Genomic DNA, 15,954 nt, shown 5'->3' with positions numbered 1-15,954 from the left:
ATGATAAAGAAATGTAAAAGAGTAACTATTACTCTATTAGTAGTAATCATACATGTTACATCACAATCCCTTTCTTGGCTTTCTACATCACTCATTAGAAAAGTGATAAATGTACTGAATAACCATATTCTTTCCGTACAACGTTTAATACTCTCAAATTAATTGTCAAGCAAAACACTTTATCCTAGCCAGAAGGCCGACAAAGGTATTTTTTATTTAATTTTTCTTGAAATTAATGCCTATACGATTCGCCGCATAGCATGCGATGGAAGGCGTACATTTTCTAGTAGGAAAGTGGTCTTACATTTGGCAGGACCCTCTTGAAAAAACAATAATTCTTTCAGACAGGACACTGTTAACTTCCCAGAATAAGCGCCAAAAACTCGAATGGAAGCAGAATATAAAAAAAAAAAATAATAATAATAATAATAACTGAGTTTTTTTTTTTTTTTTTTTTTTTTTTTTTTTTTTTTTTTTTTTTTGTTGTTGCAGTTGTAAAAGAGGGTAACGTACTCACATAGTCAGAGTTGAGAATCTCATGAAAATGAGCATTAATCATTCATCTTCAAGTTCTTTACATATGGCAACATACATGTCAGAAATCTTCATCTGCCATTTCTACAGACCTAACACTTTCCCAACACAGCCTAATTCCACCCCAGCACCTTTTTTTTTACCCCAATTGCGGCTTAATTTATACAACCAACAAAATCTTAGCATCCGCAGATCTAATCCATCATACATAACTGAAAAAAATTGATAAATAAAAAAAAAGGGAAAAATAAAAAATAAAAGACGGCCAAATGAAGATTGATATCGAAGCCACCATGATACTGGCCGAGAAATTTACTCCAAAGGCATCAGAACAAGCATATATATAAATTTGCTAACCTTAGGCTATCTACCTTTTAAAACACTTCTAACAACCAGGGTGGGTTTTTTTTCCTCCCTGTATGCCCAAAAAACACAGATGGGGCAACTTTAGCTTTTTACCACTTCACAGGAGATTTACAGTGACTAATTTTTTTCAAGAATAACATAATTGCCTTAGATTGAAGAGATAAAACAGCCTCTGTTCTGTAAAGAAGGAATTCTTACTGTCCACGTCCTCCGCCCTCATCAGTGTGATTCTAATTCAGGTGCACAGTGCCATAATGCCATATGTGAGGGGAAATAGAACTTTTAAGTGAAATTTAGGGATGGTGGAGACAATAGACCCAATTCGGGAGGAAAATCAATAAATTAATGATGATCAAAGTGAAAGACATTGTACCCTCTCAGGGACATTCCTAGGCATGGGATGAGCAGAAACATATCTCTGTGGACATGGTTTCTGAATCGTCGCAGTTGCATCAGTGGACAATGAGGTCTCAGCCCCATCAACTTGACCTCGGCCATGAAACCTAGCAAAACGATTAATGACTGAAAATCTCTCTAGATCCTGACAATCCAATCTGAAGTCCAGAATTGATGCACGCTTGTCCAATCTGTGAGCAATTGCAAACAACACCAATCATGAGCAATAAGGCATGAAACAACACAGCTATCAATCAATATCTATATACTAAAAGACACACCAACAATGACACATGTCAACTACTAATGTGTCCTTAGTTTTTTTTTTTTATTTATTTATTCAATTCTATTAAAGAAACAAATCTTATAAAAAATAATTCCCTAAACTTATACAATATAATTACTTTAAATAAAAAAAAATAAAAAATAGATTCTTTAACACAAATAATAGCTATAAAAAAATTTCTTAACATAATTTTGATCAGTTTCTACATCATTTTATATTTAACATATCTTTCATAATCATTCATTTTGATCAAAATTTGTCAACTATGTTTTTAGAATTTTTTTTTTTTTAAAAAAAAATTAATTATAAATAAAAAATTAATTATTTGATCAAAATTTGTCAACTATGTTTTTAGAATTTATTTTTTTTAAATAAAAAATTAATTATAAGATAAATTATGGTTATTGAAAATTACCATGCATGGCACAAGGACTAACCTAGTAAACCTACTATATGTGGGCTGTGAGGATGTCAAGATGCATGCAGCACTTAACTGCAATTGGCGCAAAAAACCCCTAGCCCTCACCCCTCATATCATCATTAAAATCATGAAAAGAGAAAAGAAATGGCAGCGAAAGCCCAGAGAACCTGTGATCCAGTTTAAATACAACTATTACTAGCCCGATTGGTTCCTGAATATAATTAATACACACATATTTTACCAACCCCAATAATTTATGGGCCAAAACAAATCTGTTCTAATTAGACCAATGTGATCAAGTGAATTTATTTAGTATTTGCTCCGTTCTTTTATACTTGCAACACACCTTGGTACGCTATTTAAGGAAGTGATTAGACTAGGTAAAGAAAAGAATTAAGCTATTAAATTTAAAACATAGCAACTTATCATTTTCATCTTATTGGTGGTATATTTTGTCAAATAGGTTGTCCGTTTACCTAACTTAATATCTTCATTGAAGTGCATGTCAAACAGTCAAAGTAATATGTTGCAAGTAAATAAAAACCGAGGAATTAAATGAGATATTGCAGAAAGCAAATTATATGATTTATACTAAACAAACCTACAAATTTCACATTATAGCCACTATAGTTGACAAACCTAGAAAATTTCACAGTATAGCCACTAAATTAATTAAACATTACTGTTTGGGTAACAATTACCATTACCTAAAGGGTAAAGGTTTGATTGGTTTCCACCTATTTGTTACCTCTCAAAAACCCAAGGGAGATGTGATTCCTTTCCATTTTTAAACCAAAATAAAAGGTAAGAGTTCATCGATTCCTTTCCCCCCTCCTCTTTGTTTCCTTCCCTTCCGTTTCCAATGTTCGTACCAAACACCCCCTTAGTTAACCATTTGGCAAACTCAAAACCAAATACTTTAAGCTGCAATCATGCACTTTGTAGCCCAAATTCAGATAACCCAATCTACACTTAGACTTAAACCTATAGCCCCTGCTTCAACATCCAACCAAATACCCTGCAAAACTACTTCCTATGTAGGTACACAATTCTATGATACATACAGAAGATATTTCATCTTATATTATGGTAATTTTATGTATCGTCATTTTAGAAGGACAAAAAAAATATAACAATATGGACACTTGTTTAAAAACTGCAGAAAAAACAAGCTGGATAACATAGAAAAGCTGATGGAAGACCAAGCAAGCTCCAAAATAATCAACAGATCAAAAGGGCCAAAGGCCCATGGCAGACAGATTACAACCAAAGTATTAGGTACAACCCCAAAAATAATTTGATCAGCATAACAAATTGACATTCATAACAGAATCACAAATTTGTTGTGCAAAAAAGGAAATAATTGAGACAAATGACCACTCTATTAAGAAGCTTCTCTGATTCTATGGCACGAAGAGTAGCTGAGGCCAGCCTAGTTGCCGGAAGGATCTTTTCAAACACCAATCAAATTCTATATCGAGGCCACAAAAAAAAAAAAAAAAAAAAAAAAAAAAAAAAAAAAAAAACACCGCTATCCAGAGGATCCAAAAAATTCTGCACTATAACCTCAGAAGTGAAAACGAAAAGCTACAATTTAAGGTAAGAAAAGCCAATAATGTTACCTTGATAAATCATTTTCCAGCTCCTTTGCCCTAGTAGCAAAATCTTCTACAACTTTTGTAAAGTACTGATCTCGAATTCTCTCTTTGGGCTTCACCTTCCCAGACCGGCTACAAGCACACACGATAACAAAAGTCAAATATTAATAGAAATAACATTTTTTTTTTTTTTATCTAAAACCAGCTCAAGATCCTGGTAAAATAGTAAGAACAAGGGGGAAAAAACTGAATTCATGAGCAGGGCTTACGGATTTTCAATCTCAACTGACGAATTACTTTCCGCACCACAAGTTAGGCTGCATGCGTCACCTACTACAGATCTTGCAAGAGAATACACAATGACTTCATAATTGGAACTCGCATCAAGTGAGAGAACTGTTGCTGAAGGGGGTCTAAACACTTGTTGCATAAGCTGTGTGGTTAACACAAGCCTTCTTTTTGGCCTAATCATCGGCAGTAAATCTTCACAGTTATCAGTTTCATCTTCAATCTGCACAAGAACAAGGATGTCACTTTCCTTCATGATGATGAGGAATACGAGAATACTGTGGATGATATCACTGTAAGAAGCACCTTTTCAATTAATCGGTTTGATGATTGAGCCCAATCTATTTCTGCCGAACTGCATACAAGAAGATTCAGAAAATGTCAATGATGAGTACAGTATACATATAGGGGAAGGCTCTCGTGAAACCCCTCCTTTATTTGAGCACACTTTCTTATGTAGGAACACTTTATGTTCTAAAGTTTTAATCATATGATTTAAATTTTCAATCAGGTGTTCTAAATTACACTCAAAGATTCTAAATTGTAAATGAGTTGAATTAGATGTTCAAAATTATTACTCAAATGTGCTTAATCTTAAATTAGTTGTTATAAATTTAACTTTCACGTTCTTAATTTTAAATCATGTGTTCTAAATTTTTACTTGTATGTTCTAACCTTTAACCTCTCATGTTATTAATTTTACTAATATCTTCAATCATTCAATCAAAGCCTTAATCCCATAAGTGGGGTCGGCTAGATGAACCAAAAGTGATTATTCCTTATAGGTCATCCACAAATAAATCAGGTGTTTACTCATATGTTCTAATTCTTAATTCAGATGTTCTAAATTTTTACTCATAATATATTAAATATTGAATCATGTTGTCTTATTTTTAAATCGTATGTTCTAAATTTTTATCGACATGTTCTAAATTTTACAAAAGTTCTCATATAAGTATGGTGTTCTCACACAAGGACCTATTCTCACCAAATCCCTCCCCGATAGACACACACACAGTCATACACAAACTTACTTCGGAGTATTAAAAAAAAAAAAAAAAAAAAAAAAAAAAAAAAAAAAAAAAAAAAATTAAAACTAAAAAATAAAATTTAAAAAAAAAAAAAAAAAAAAACAGTGAATATTTAAGGCCTAAAAAACTTTCCATAGCCAAAGAGCCCAATAAAATAGACCCCAAGGTAAAAATAAAAAAAATAATAAAAAATAAAAAAAAAAAAACTGTTATGATCCAGGCAAAGTGAAACTTTTTTATGCAGCAGCCTAACTAGAAAGAATGACATATTCCTATTCCTAATATACAAATCTATGAGTTAGCAACAGCACTCACCTCAAATTCTGAAGCCTCTTTAGATTTTGTCCTATTTCTTTGTTCCATGAAAGAAGATCAGATGTCGCAGTCTTACGCTTCTTGGTCCTCATAGACACCAAATTTGGAGTAGAGACATGGGGAACCAATGCATTAAGAGAAGAGACATGCTCATTAGGAGTATAAGCATTTGCAGTTTGGCAAGTCTTAGCAATCTGATCACTTTCAGTGACAGCATTATCCAACTGGACTGAATTATGTACAACCAAATTGCTTGGAGACTTCCCACTGATGAATTGCTGCTCCACATTCTTCATGATTGGAACTCTAGGCACATTATGCACCGGTAACAAATGCCCATTTTTAAAGGTTCCATACTGCTCAAACCAGGATGGGGGCATCTGTGGACTTATTCCAGTATGCTCATTTCTACAAGCAACATTTCCAGTTGCAAATTTTTGAGGATCATTACGACCAAATGAAAGCATATCCTGGGAAGCAACAGTTCCATGTGGCAACTGAAATGAAGTATTCCTATTGCCTGGCTGAGGCGAAAAGTTATACATATTGGCATCTACGCCAGAAACTGAGGTCTGGCTCATTGACGGATCACTAACCTTAATATTCATATTACCAGTGCTAGGCTCTCCTGCCTGTCGGCCCTGTCTCATCTGTTGAGGATCAAGACCACCATCCTGTCCCCTCAATCTCTTTGATTCCCGGTGGTTAGGATCTGTACTCATGCTCTTCATAGCTTGCATTTGATGAAGCAAGGAGTAGCTGTTCTGTGCACTATTATTTGGTTTAACTAAATGATTAAATGCTTCAATATCTTTTTGGCTGATGGCAGAATTTGATGGAGAAGCATCCGATTGATGCCTTGCAGAAGGTTCTTCTTCCTGAGATTGGCCAACTGCCTTCATAACAGGTCGTCTTTCTGCTGCTTGGAGCTCCTCCCCACCTACAGTATTTTGAGAATTTAATGCATCAACTCTTATCGGACCTACTTGCTCACCCTTCTGTTGGGGAAAAGAGGTTTCTAAAGCACCAGATGATTGAAAAGACTTGGTTAACTCAGGAGCATTACAAGCTTGAGCCCCCAATAACTGCTGCTGTGAATTCCATTGATTAGACCCTGGCGGTAAAAGATTGTCCTTCCTAGTCATCCCAGCCATAGCAGCGCGAAAGGCCGCTGGCATTTGATGCACCAACGCTCTCATGCCAGATTGATTCATCTCTCTCCCCGACACCAAGCTGTTGTGTGAATTACTAACGGGATGATTGGTCATAGCCTGAAGTTGAGAATCATTTAACTGTGTATCATGGTACGCATGCCTATTAAAAGACATGGTAGGAGACTGATTTCCGCCTGGAGCAGTCAAGTGCTGACTCTGAAGTGGATTTCTTGTATGAGGACCAATTGACAAAGGAGCAGCAGGATTCCCTATCAAGTTAGGCGCATCTGAATTTCCCAAACTAGCAGTTTCATTTCCAGATTCCATTTGAGTATGCTGTTGTGGAGATGGTAAGCATTGAGCAGAAGAAGCAGAAGGCAACCATGCGTGTGTTTTATCTCCTTTTTCAGAAGCTACATGACCTGAACTGGGAGAATTAACAGTTCTTGAAGAGGTTTGAGCAGCAGCATTAATATTTGATGGTGTAATTCCTTGAGATGGAGGAGCTAGTTGCAAACTAAAACCATGAGATGTGGAGAACTGACTTTGACTCGGCCCAACAGGTCCACCAGAAGGTCCACCAGCAGATACATCAGAAAATTTATTATAATCAGTAGAGCTGAGATGGGAGGTAACATTTTGCTCCTTGGATTGATCAACCTTATGAAGAAGCTCAAGCATGTTCTGACTGCAACAAGGCATCAAGATTATAAATAGAATGCAAATAAGAAAGAGTAACAAAAACAAGTGTGTAAATGACTTGGGGATAAAAAAAAATCCAGCATGCTTACTAATATTCACCACAAGGACCACAAAAAAAATACAAGTAAATCATACGCAATTGCCTTCCAGTAGCTTAGTAGGAAATGATACACACACACACACACAAACAAAAATAAATAAATAAATAAATACATAAAAACAACAACAACATTATATGTTCCATGACCACCAGAAGAAGAAAAGCAGTCCATAACCAGTGCCATTAGGCCCATTACTGTCTTTCACTGCAATTACAGATGTAGATATCCCTTTCATGTAAAGCATTATGAATAAAGCAATTTAAGTGAAACAGAACAAATTTCCTATAACTGAGCAATACAAGGATCAAGGCAACAATTATTGTGTCAGCAAGAATTAAGAGAAGCAACCTAGAAAATAACAAGTTCTCATAAACTTTCTTTGATTGATAGAAAATAACAAAATCTCATAAACTTGCTCAGGAAGACAAGCACAATAGAATGTAAAAAATATACCAGTAATCAAAATATAAAATATACCAGTAATCGAAATATAAAATATACCAGTAATCATAATATACATATACTTCATAAGAATTTAAAGATCCAGGCCTCCAGGGAGGTGTACCCACTCTCCAAATCAATGTAAAAGAAATTAGGAAGAAGCAGGAATTCAAAGGTCCCGACTCTGTGAGAATTTCTTCTCAGGAGATGAGAGGAAGAAAAATCCAAAATAAAAAATAAAAAAAAAAAAAAAAAAAGGCATTACCTTGGTAACATATGTTGGTTTGGCGAAGAAATTTCACCAGATCTGACAAAGGGTGCAGACATATTAGGTAAGTAGCCAGGGTGAAGAGCACCAGACGATACTCCACGCGATACGTTAACAGTTCCATGAAAATTAGATACCCTACCCTGCAGTGGAAGAAAATTAACTGGACTGTACAGTATACACATATTTATACGGATGGAGGAATTTACGTGCGCAACTTTGAAAGGGATGGGGAAAAAAATTCTGCTGAACAAGAAACCAATAACTAACCTCCATGTCTGTAAAGTTAGTGCTCAATGGACCATGAAACCTTGGGTTTGCTTCTTGACCTTTGATTCCTGATGAAATATGCTGCTGAGGCATGGGCTGTGAATGTAGAATTTGTTTTGCTGCAAAAGAAGAATCTGAATCCATATCCACATCACCCATGGGATGATACTGGAATTTCCTAGATACAGGCATTCTTTTGCCAGCCTGACCAGATGACTTTTCTTTGCCTCCAGGCAAACTACGTCGTTCAGAAGCATCTGACCACATATTCTCTCTCGAACCAACTGGAGCATTTTGGAGAAAATTGCTGCGGTGGCTATCAGTGGAAGTCTCTCTTTTATCACTATTTTCTGTCTCATGCATCTCAGCAACTCCATCATCAGCGCTATTATCTGAAGATTCCAATATAGGGGGTCCCTTGCCCAAATTATGCTGGTCCCTACTTGAAACCTCCAATCCAGACTTTCCAGTAGGATTGACTGATTTCCACAAATCAAGATGATGGTTATTAGGAAGCCTTTGGTTGGATTCAAGGTTGACCTTCATAGTGTTCTGACCAGGAGCAACAGCGTCATCTTTAGAGCTGACAAGTGAATTCCCCGTTTTATCATTAGAATATGAGACAAGCTGAGGCCTCATAGCAGCACCCTGACCTGTATCCATGCCTACTTGCATGTTACTATGTTCACCAAGCAAGTTACCCTGGTTTGTAGCGGGTACACCACCATTTACAGGTACAGATCCAATGAAATTCGAATGACTTTGTCTACTAGATTGTTGACCATTGTTGTCATGCAAAGACATATTTTGCTGATGGCTCCAGAAGCCAGTATCTGACCTGGAGCAGTCTCTTGAAGAATTAGAATTTTCAAGCACCTGTTTCTCCTCAGCATGTGGCTTCTGCTGGTTGCTGTCCAACCACCTCCTTCCTTCCTGTGCAATTTGACTTTCTGTCTGAAAATAATCTCTTTTCTGATTTAGAAATGGCTGATGTTGCCCAGAATTGTTAGCATAATTATGACTTGTGTTTAAATTATGGGTGCTCACATCACTGCTGCTAAGTCGAGGATCTGGTTGTGATTTTTCATCACCAAGAAAAACTGTAGGATGCTGGTTGCCAGACTGTGACCTGGGATTTTGAGAACCTAGGCCACTCCACTCTTCCTGCGTCCCAACGTCAGCACTGGAGGTTTCTGCCACAGCAGACTGCATAAGAGCACTCCAGGTCCCACTTTGCATTGAAGGAAGACCGCTGAGGAGATCTGGGGCATCTCCACTCCCTGTAACTGATGGCCCACCAAATGCTTCCCAGATATTAACATCACTCCCAAACAAAATCTTTTCTTCAGTTGGATCTAATCCAACAGCAGAATGTGTAGACGCACCCTGTGAAGAAGAAGCCTGAGTTACAGATTTTTCAATCAACAATTCTGAGCCACCAGGAAAACCTTGTACACCACTTTCTGACATGGGCACATTCCTCTGCTGCACCTGAGTGGAGCCTCCCATATTAGCCACATTACCTAATCGTTGACTAGATGCCTGCTCAAAAGAGCTTTTTCCTTCGGAACTAAATCTAGATACTGAAGGTCCATCCTTCACTCCCACCTGCTCTGCAAGTGAACCATATTGATTGCCAGAAAAAGAACTATGGGGAGCTGGAACCTGAGGTAGTCCAGGTTTATCTATGTTGCTGTGAGAAAATGCATTACCACTCCGCGAATTAGAAACAGGAACCCCATAGAAAGATTGTGAATTTTGTTGAGGAATTAAACCCATTAATTGCATTGCTTGGCCTTGCTCTGGGGTGATCATAAATCCATTAGAATATCCTTGCACAGACGAAGACAATCCACGCTGCTGCCAATTTGCGTTGCCAGCCATGACTTGAGATGACCATGGATAATTAGATGTTTCACGCATGGCATTACCATTAATACCTGGTTGATGCTGTCCTGTGGTCTGATTTGGGAAGGAAGGAATATGGCTCGACCCACTTCTTTGTAGTGCTTCTAGTTGTTGAAGCTGTTGCTGCCTCTGTAATTCTTGCACTTGTTTTATCATAATTTGCTGCTGCAACTGAGCATCATTATTTCCAGGCTGTTGCCGAGACCAGGACTGTAGCATTCCTGGTTGCTGACCGTTCATTTGCTGTTGACCACCTAGAAAATTGAAATTCATTGGTGATTCTGAACCTCCAAAGCCAGCTGAATTTGAATGCTGTGAACCACTCCTCTGCTGTGAATCGGGAACAGATGGACTCCTTGATGTTAAATTATGTCGATCAGGTTCTGTATCCGCTCCCAGAAAGTTTGCCTCATTCTGCCTTGTATGGCCAACTTGAGAAGCATGCATAAATCCATTCAAATTAAGCTGCTGAAGCTGTGATGGAGTTTTGACAAATTCAGGTCTCAAACTTGACCGTGAAAAATTCAACCCATGTGAACTCAGTGAGAACTGATTCCCTTGCCCCTTCTCAATGTCTACACAATATGAAAACAAAAAGTTTATAAACACCTGAGAAAGGAGAAAGGTGTCCTTACAAAGAAGAGAACTAAAAGACCACACGAAATCAAGCCTCCAAGAAAGGGAGGGAAAGAGTAAAATCTTAGTCACCTGATTGTTGTGCACTATAATTCTCAGAACCAGAATTCACAGGCCCGCCAGTCTGTCTCTCATTAGCACCCCAAACATTATTGTTATTATTATTATACACTGGCCAGTTAGCCGCAACAAGTTGTGTATGATGTTGGTCCTGTGACAAGTTACCTTGATCAAAGAAATTGTGGACCCTATCACCAACTTCGTTTCCAGGCATAGATTATTCTAACTGCAAATCTTCAGAAGCTTACATGCATATCAAAACAGGGCTACCTAATACAGAAACAAAAACTGCTCAATATAGAGATTACAACAATTTCAATGGCAACTAACTGAATGTTCCATATCAGATCACAAAATCACATGTGCACTACACACATCTTTCGTGGTACATTGAGGTATATATCTATGCAATTGTCATATCATCAATACCACTTGAAATCTCAATACAGATCCATCACTAGAGTACATGAACAGAACCATAACGCAATAATATGAAATACAGAAAAGGCCACCAAGAGTATGATGTGTGCTTGCACAAGTACTTAAACTCACAAACATACAAAACACCTGGAGAGAGAGTGACTGGTAAGATAAAGCTCTCACTACCTCAAGAAGCAACTTCAATACTGAAATATTCAAGTTTATGTATGTATATTCCAATCTTCCTTGAAAGTAAACAGAACAATACTTCAGAAAGTTGGCATTTTCTCCAGAAATTTTACGCCATCCAAAAAATCCTTCTCACACATTCATAAAGCCATTTAAAGCCAAAAAAATGAAAATTACAATTTCCACCCTTCCGTCATTGTATCTGGCTGGTTAGACAACCTTATCAGTTTTGCTCTTCAAGTCATTATTTATCATATACCCAACTAAACTGGACCAAAGATTCTAATGCTAATTGCATTACCTCAGAGAATTATCATCAAGAGGATAGCAATAAGTATGACACGCCAAAAAAAGTCTAAGTGAATAGGAAGGCCCAGGACCTAAATCCTTTAAAAGTTATTAGATTGAAATCTTCAAAAGGTAGCAGGGCACCAAGAATATAACCCTGTATACTAGAAGAATCAACTTGCTCCATGCAAAAAAATTTCTAACACCTATTCAGGAAAGGAAAGATACCTACTCTGCCAGGATTACATAATACTCCAGCAAATAGCTACCATACATAAACTCCCTAAGATCATTTACGAGCCCTTTGTTTTGTGGATATCAAAAAAGGGAAATTGGTCTAAAACTCTGTTTCCCTATGTCACTGTTTGGTAGGTGATTTTAACCTAAATTTCCCTGTTAAATTCTTGGGGTTCCATTTCCCATCTGTTTTATTTCCCCTCCCCAACTTGGAACTTGCCCGTTACCCCTTTACCCTCCACCAATCCTCTCTACTTCTCATCTCTCACTCCATAGTCCAAACCCATTCATCCCTGAAACTCTGTTGAAGATCCGGCAGATCCCCACGATATCTCTCATCAGCCCAAACATTTTTTCATTTCTCCCCCTCTATAATTGACTTTCTCTCTCTCATTTGTTCCTTTATTTCTCATTCTTCTTCAACTGATATCGTGGAATGACAACACTTTGTCGTTTTCCAAAGGTGCAACTCCAACAACTATCAAATCTCCAACAATTAAAGCTATCTCTTTCAGTAATTCCCCTCTGAACTTTTCTGATTTTTTTTTTATATGAGTGTTTAACTTACATGTGTTGCTAATGTAAGGGTCAAGCTAGTATTCCTATGAAGTTATATCATTTTTATTTTGATTTTAGATGACAGTTGTTAGAAGTTGGATTCCTAATTTTGAATGGTATAGGTGTGTGACAATATCATTGTTTGTATTAGGTTGGAATTAAAGAGAAAGGGAAAAAGTTTTTATCGCTGCGTTAAACCAAAGAACTTCACTATATTCCTTTTATGGCATGGACCAATCAGATTAGGAAATTTTGGGTTATTCCTCTCTTTTCTCCTAGACTCCCTTGCTCAATTCCTTTCCCTTTCCCATTTGTGAACAAAACAACCCGATGAACATGGAAACGTTGTGCTCTCTCAATTCAGAAATAAATTCACCATTATTCCTCAAACAATTTCTTTTAAGGCTCTGTATCTATCAATACTCTTCCATACACCATCATTGACTGCAAGATAATAGACCAAAAAAATGTGTTCGGAAAGACGGAAACTATTTGTAGAGGGGACCCAACTCAAAATCCTTTGCCAGAACTTGTCTACCAAAAATGCTAGTTCTAAAATGTAATCCCAAGGACTCCCAACCATTTTCTCCCCCTTTACATACACGTTTATTTTCTTCCATATTGGAAAAAAAAGCTTTAACATTCTAACAATGCAAGAAAGGTAACACAAAGAAGGCAATCAACTCCCATTGCACTATTTAAATAAAGACTGAATATTTCGCAAGTTATTTGTCCCCAAACGCAAAAGTAGCTAAATAGTAATGACGTAATGTGACAGCCACAAACAAAAAACTTGATATAAATTCCGTACATATGCATTATTATATAAATAACAACCTTTTTAACAATATTTTCAGTTAATTACCTTATATAGTAAATTAGAAGCTTAACTTCTTTTCAGCAATTAAGAAAAATCATCAGGTGTTGTGTCGTGTCCTACAAGTCACGCTATAATTAATCAGTTAATTATATAACTACCTAAACCTATAGTAACGTGGGTTAATTCTCCCACTTTGACAAAGCATAAGACTGATTCTGTTAAGAGGTAGCTAAAACTAAAAAATCTAGATTTTAGAGGTAGAATAATTATTTTAAAAGGCATCATTTAGACTAAGAGTTAAATTATTGTTATGAAAAAGCTACCAAAATCAGCATTAAGGGAGTTATGGTCTAATTTTAACAAAAGTACCTATCATAAATCGAGAAATAAGTAGTATTTTACTTATAAGCTTTCAACCTTCTCAAACGGATTCAAATTACCTAAAAAAACACTGATCTTTGTTTAGTAAAAAAAAGCATCAATTAAAATTCACTGGCAAGTACAAAATCCAAAGGCATAATGTTGAAAACATTCCCTTCTTTCACTTATATGCTGGGATTCTCTACAAAACCTCAATCACTGAAAAGGTAAGCAATTGAACTAGCATGCTCGACTTATTTTAATTAATTTAATACAATCTTTTAAAACAAAAAAAAAAGGCAAAAATTACTAGCCTCTGTGTGTGTGTGTGTGTTGGGGGGGGGGGTGAGATGGAAGAAAAAAATCCAATCTATTCTAAGGTTACTAAAACACACTTCAACATACCGCAATTATAGAAAAGACAAGTAATTTAAGTAAGAGAATCTAGTTCGAAGATAAATTAATTGATGTTACAAAACTTAAACACTGAGAATGAGTCACTTGCCCACGTGCAGCAAAGCAAACTCCAATGTATACTTCTCCGATTATATTATCCAGTAACCAATACATGCCACAAGATACTGGTAACATAAAAGCTCTTCCATTTCACTGAGATCAAAAGAGAGGCCATGCTCTAAGTAAGTGCCTTAGTGGCGACTGACACATAAACCTAAACAATCCCCAAAATTCCAAACAAACCCCAAGTTAACCTAAACAATCCCCAAAATTCCAAACAAACCCCAAGTTATGCACAACAAATAATTCCCACAAATGCTCTCAGCTTCTACCCTCCCTTAATCATTTACACCTTCGCTAACTAAAGAGATTAAATTGTACGTCTAGGCCTAGTGGTTAAAACAAAGGGCTTGTGTACGATAGGTCACAGGTTCAAATCCCCATTTGTATTGTCCTTGTGACTCATTCGGATCAAAAACATACAATCAACTAGTACCAACCAGACTAAACCCTGACTTTCTGCGGCTTCCGGGTCTGTACCGGAACTAGGGCAGGAGGGGAACCAGCCCTAGGCCAAGGGAAAAAAAGGTCCATTTTCATGGTTTCATCCTGACATTAAAGAGTTACACAAACCAAACCCTGCAACACATTAGCAACCAAAATTGACTCAATTATCAAACTAGACTCGAAAAACAACGCTAAATTCTTCGAGTATTTACAACCAATAGTTCAATTATCAAACTTCGAAGAACCCTAAATTGAGTATATACTGACAATTAAATACACGATTAACACTAGATTGTCAAAATTAAAATTAGATGATTAAGGAAAAGGAAACATCTTACCTTAGAAGATGCTCCAATGGAGGAGAGAAAGCTCAGAAGGCGCTTCAATGGAGAATTTCGAGTACGCTTCAATGGAGGAGAGAGAGAGGAAGGAGTACTGCGAGAAAGTGCAAAGCGTGAAATAGATCTAAAGGGGAAAAAGGAAAAATAAGATCAGGAATATAAATGAGACGCCTATAATATACTTTCCAAAAAAAAAAAAAAAAATGAGACGTCTCTCGTATTGACGGTAGAGGTGTTAAAAACCGACTTGATATGAAACTTTACTTGCATTAAGTTTGATTCGAATTGGTAAAACAAAAATATATGAGACGTCTCTAATATTGAGTGCAGTGGTTTCAAAAACCGACTTGATATGAAACTTTACTTGTATTGATTTTGATTCTAATTGGTTTGGCACGAGAACTTTCAGATGCGAATCCATCGTAGATTCGTACATAACCAACTTGGAGTTTAGCTATCTCATAATCTATCTGAAATTAATTAGACGCTTAGACAATTAAATTTAATTTGGTTAACTTCCATGTATGAACGGCTACTTATCCAAAACTTACTTGAAATTTATTATTAGACCCAAAAAGTCAAAACTACCTGAATTTACCAAAGTTGTATTTACCTGAGCTATTATTTATCAACCTTAACCTACTTTACCGAACTTGTATTTACCTGAGCTATTATTGATTAAACTGAACTTAGCATTGCTTTTTTTTTTTTTTTTTGTAAGTAGATTTTGTTTTTAATAATTTGCATTCAAACTCGCATATTTGTATGTCAAAACTTAAAACTAAGGTATAGTTGTGTTGACTTTATTTTCACTTGTTTAAAAAAAAGATTAATTTTGTCTCGTTGGGTGAATTCATATAAGTCCGATAACAATAAGTTTTGATAAAGGTTAATAAGGGAAAACCGATTTCAAATTACAATTAAAATAAGTTTAAATAAGATCAGATAATTTATAACAAGTGAAAATCAAGTGAATATATCAGCTTTAATTATTCTAATTCTT

General features: G+C 36.2%; 1 protein-coding gene across 3 annotated transcripts; it reads right to left on the bottom strand.

Moving 5' to 3' along the window:
* Window positions 1–527: 527 nt before the first annotated feature.
* Window positions 528–15,100, bottom strand: LOC145597565 (uncharacterized). Of its 3 annotated transcripts, none has more exons than XM_081653758.1 (9): window positions 14,949–15,100; window positions 10,788–11,045; window positions 8,172–10,654; window positions 7,899–8,044; window positions 5,236–7,077; window positions 4,196–4,244; window positions 3,871–4,112; window positions 3,626–3,733; window positions 528–1,487 (listed from the first exon to the last, which is right to left on the bottom strand). In XM_081653758.1, the coding sequence occupies exons 2-9, from the start codon at window positions 10,987–10,989 to the stop codon at window positions 1,253–1,255; spliced, it is 5,307 nt and encodes a 1,768-aa protein (XP_081509884.1). In that variant the 5' UTR covers window positions 10,990–11,045; window positions 14,949–15,100; the 3' UTR covers window positions 528–1,252. The 3 variants fall into 3 exon arrangements, with proteins under 3 accessions (XP_081509884.1, XP_081509885.1, XP_081509886.1); XM_081653759.1 differs by having other exon boundaries at window positions 10,788–11,041; window positions 14,949–15,083; XM_081653760.1 differs by lacking the exon at window positions 14,949–15,100 and having other exon boundaries at window positions 10,788–10,839; window positions 10,941–11,047.
* Window positions 15,101–15,954: the final 854 nt, after the last annotated feature.

This window comes from Chenopodium album, chromosome 20, assembly GCF_948465745.1.
Source record: "Chenopodium album chromosome 20, dcCheAlbu1.1, whole genome shotgun sequence".
NCBI classification, from domain to species: Eukaryota; Viridiplantae; Streptophyta; class Magnoliopsida; order Caryophyllales; family Amaranthaceae; genus Chenopodium; species Chenopodium album.
This window is presented reverse-complemented; position numbering and strand designations above follow the sequence as displayed.

Excerpts from the sequence above, each read along its gene's own strand:
- LOC145597565 (XM_081653758.1), bottom strand. The coding sequence starts at position 10,989 with ATGCCTGGAAACGAAGTTGGTGATAGGGTCCACAATTTCTTTGATCAA. Across the intron at positions 10,655-10,787 it reads TTATAGTGCACAACAATCAG|ACATTGAGAAGGGGCAAGGG; the intron begins GTGACTAAGATT and ends CATATTGTGTAG. Across the intron at positions 7,078-7,898 it reads AACCAACATATGTTACCAAG|TCAGAACATGCTTGAGCTTC; the intron begins GTAATGCCTTTT and ends GCCTTGTTGCAG.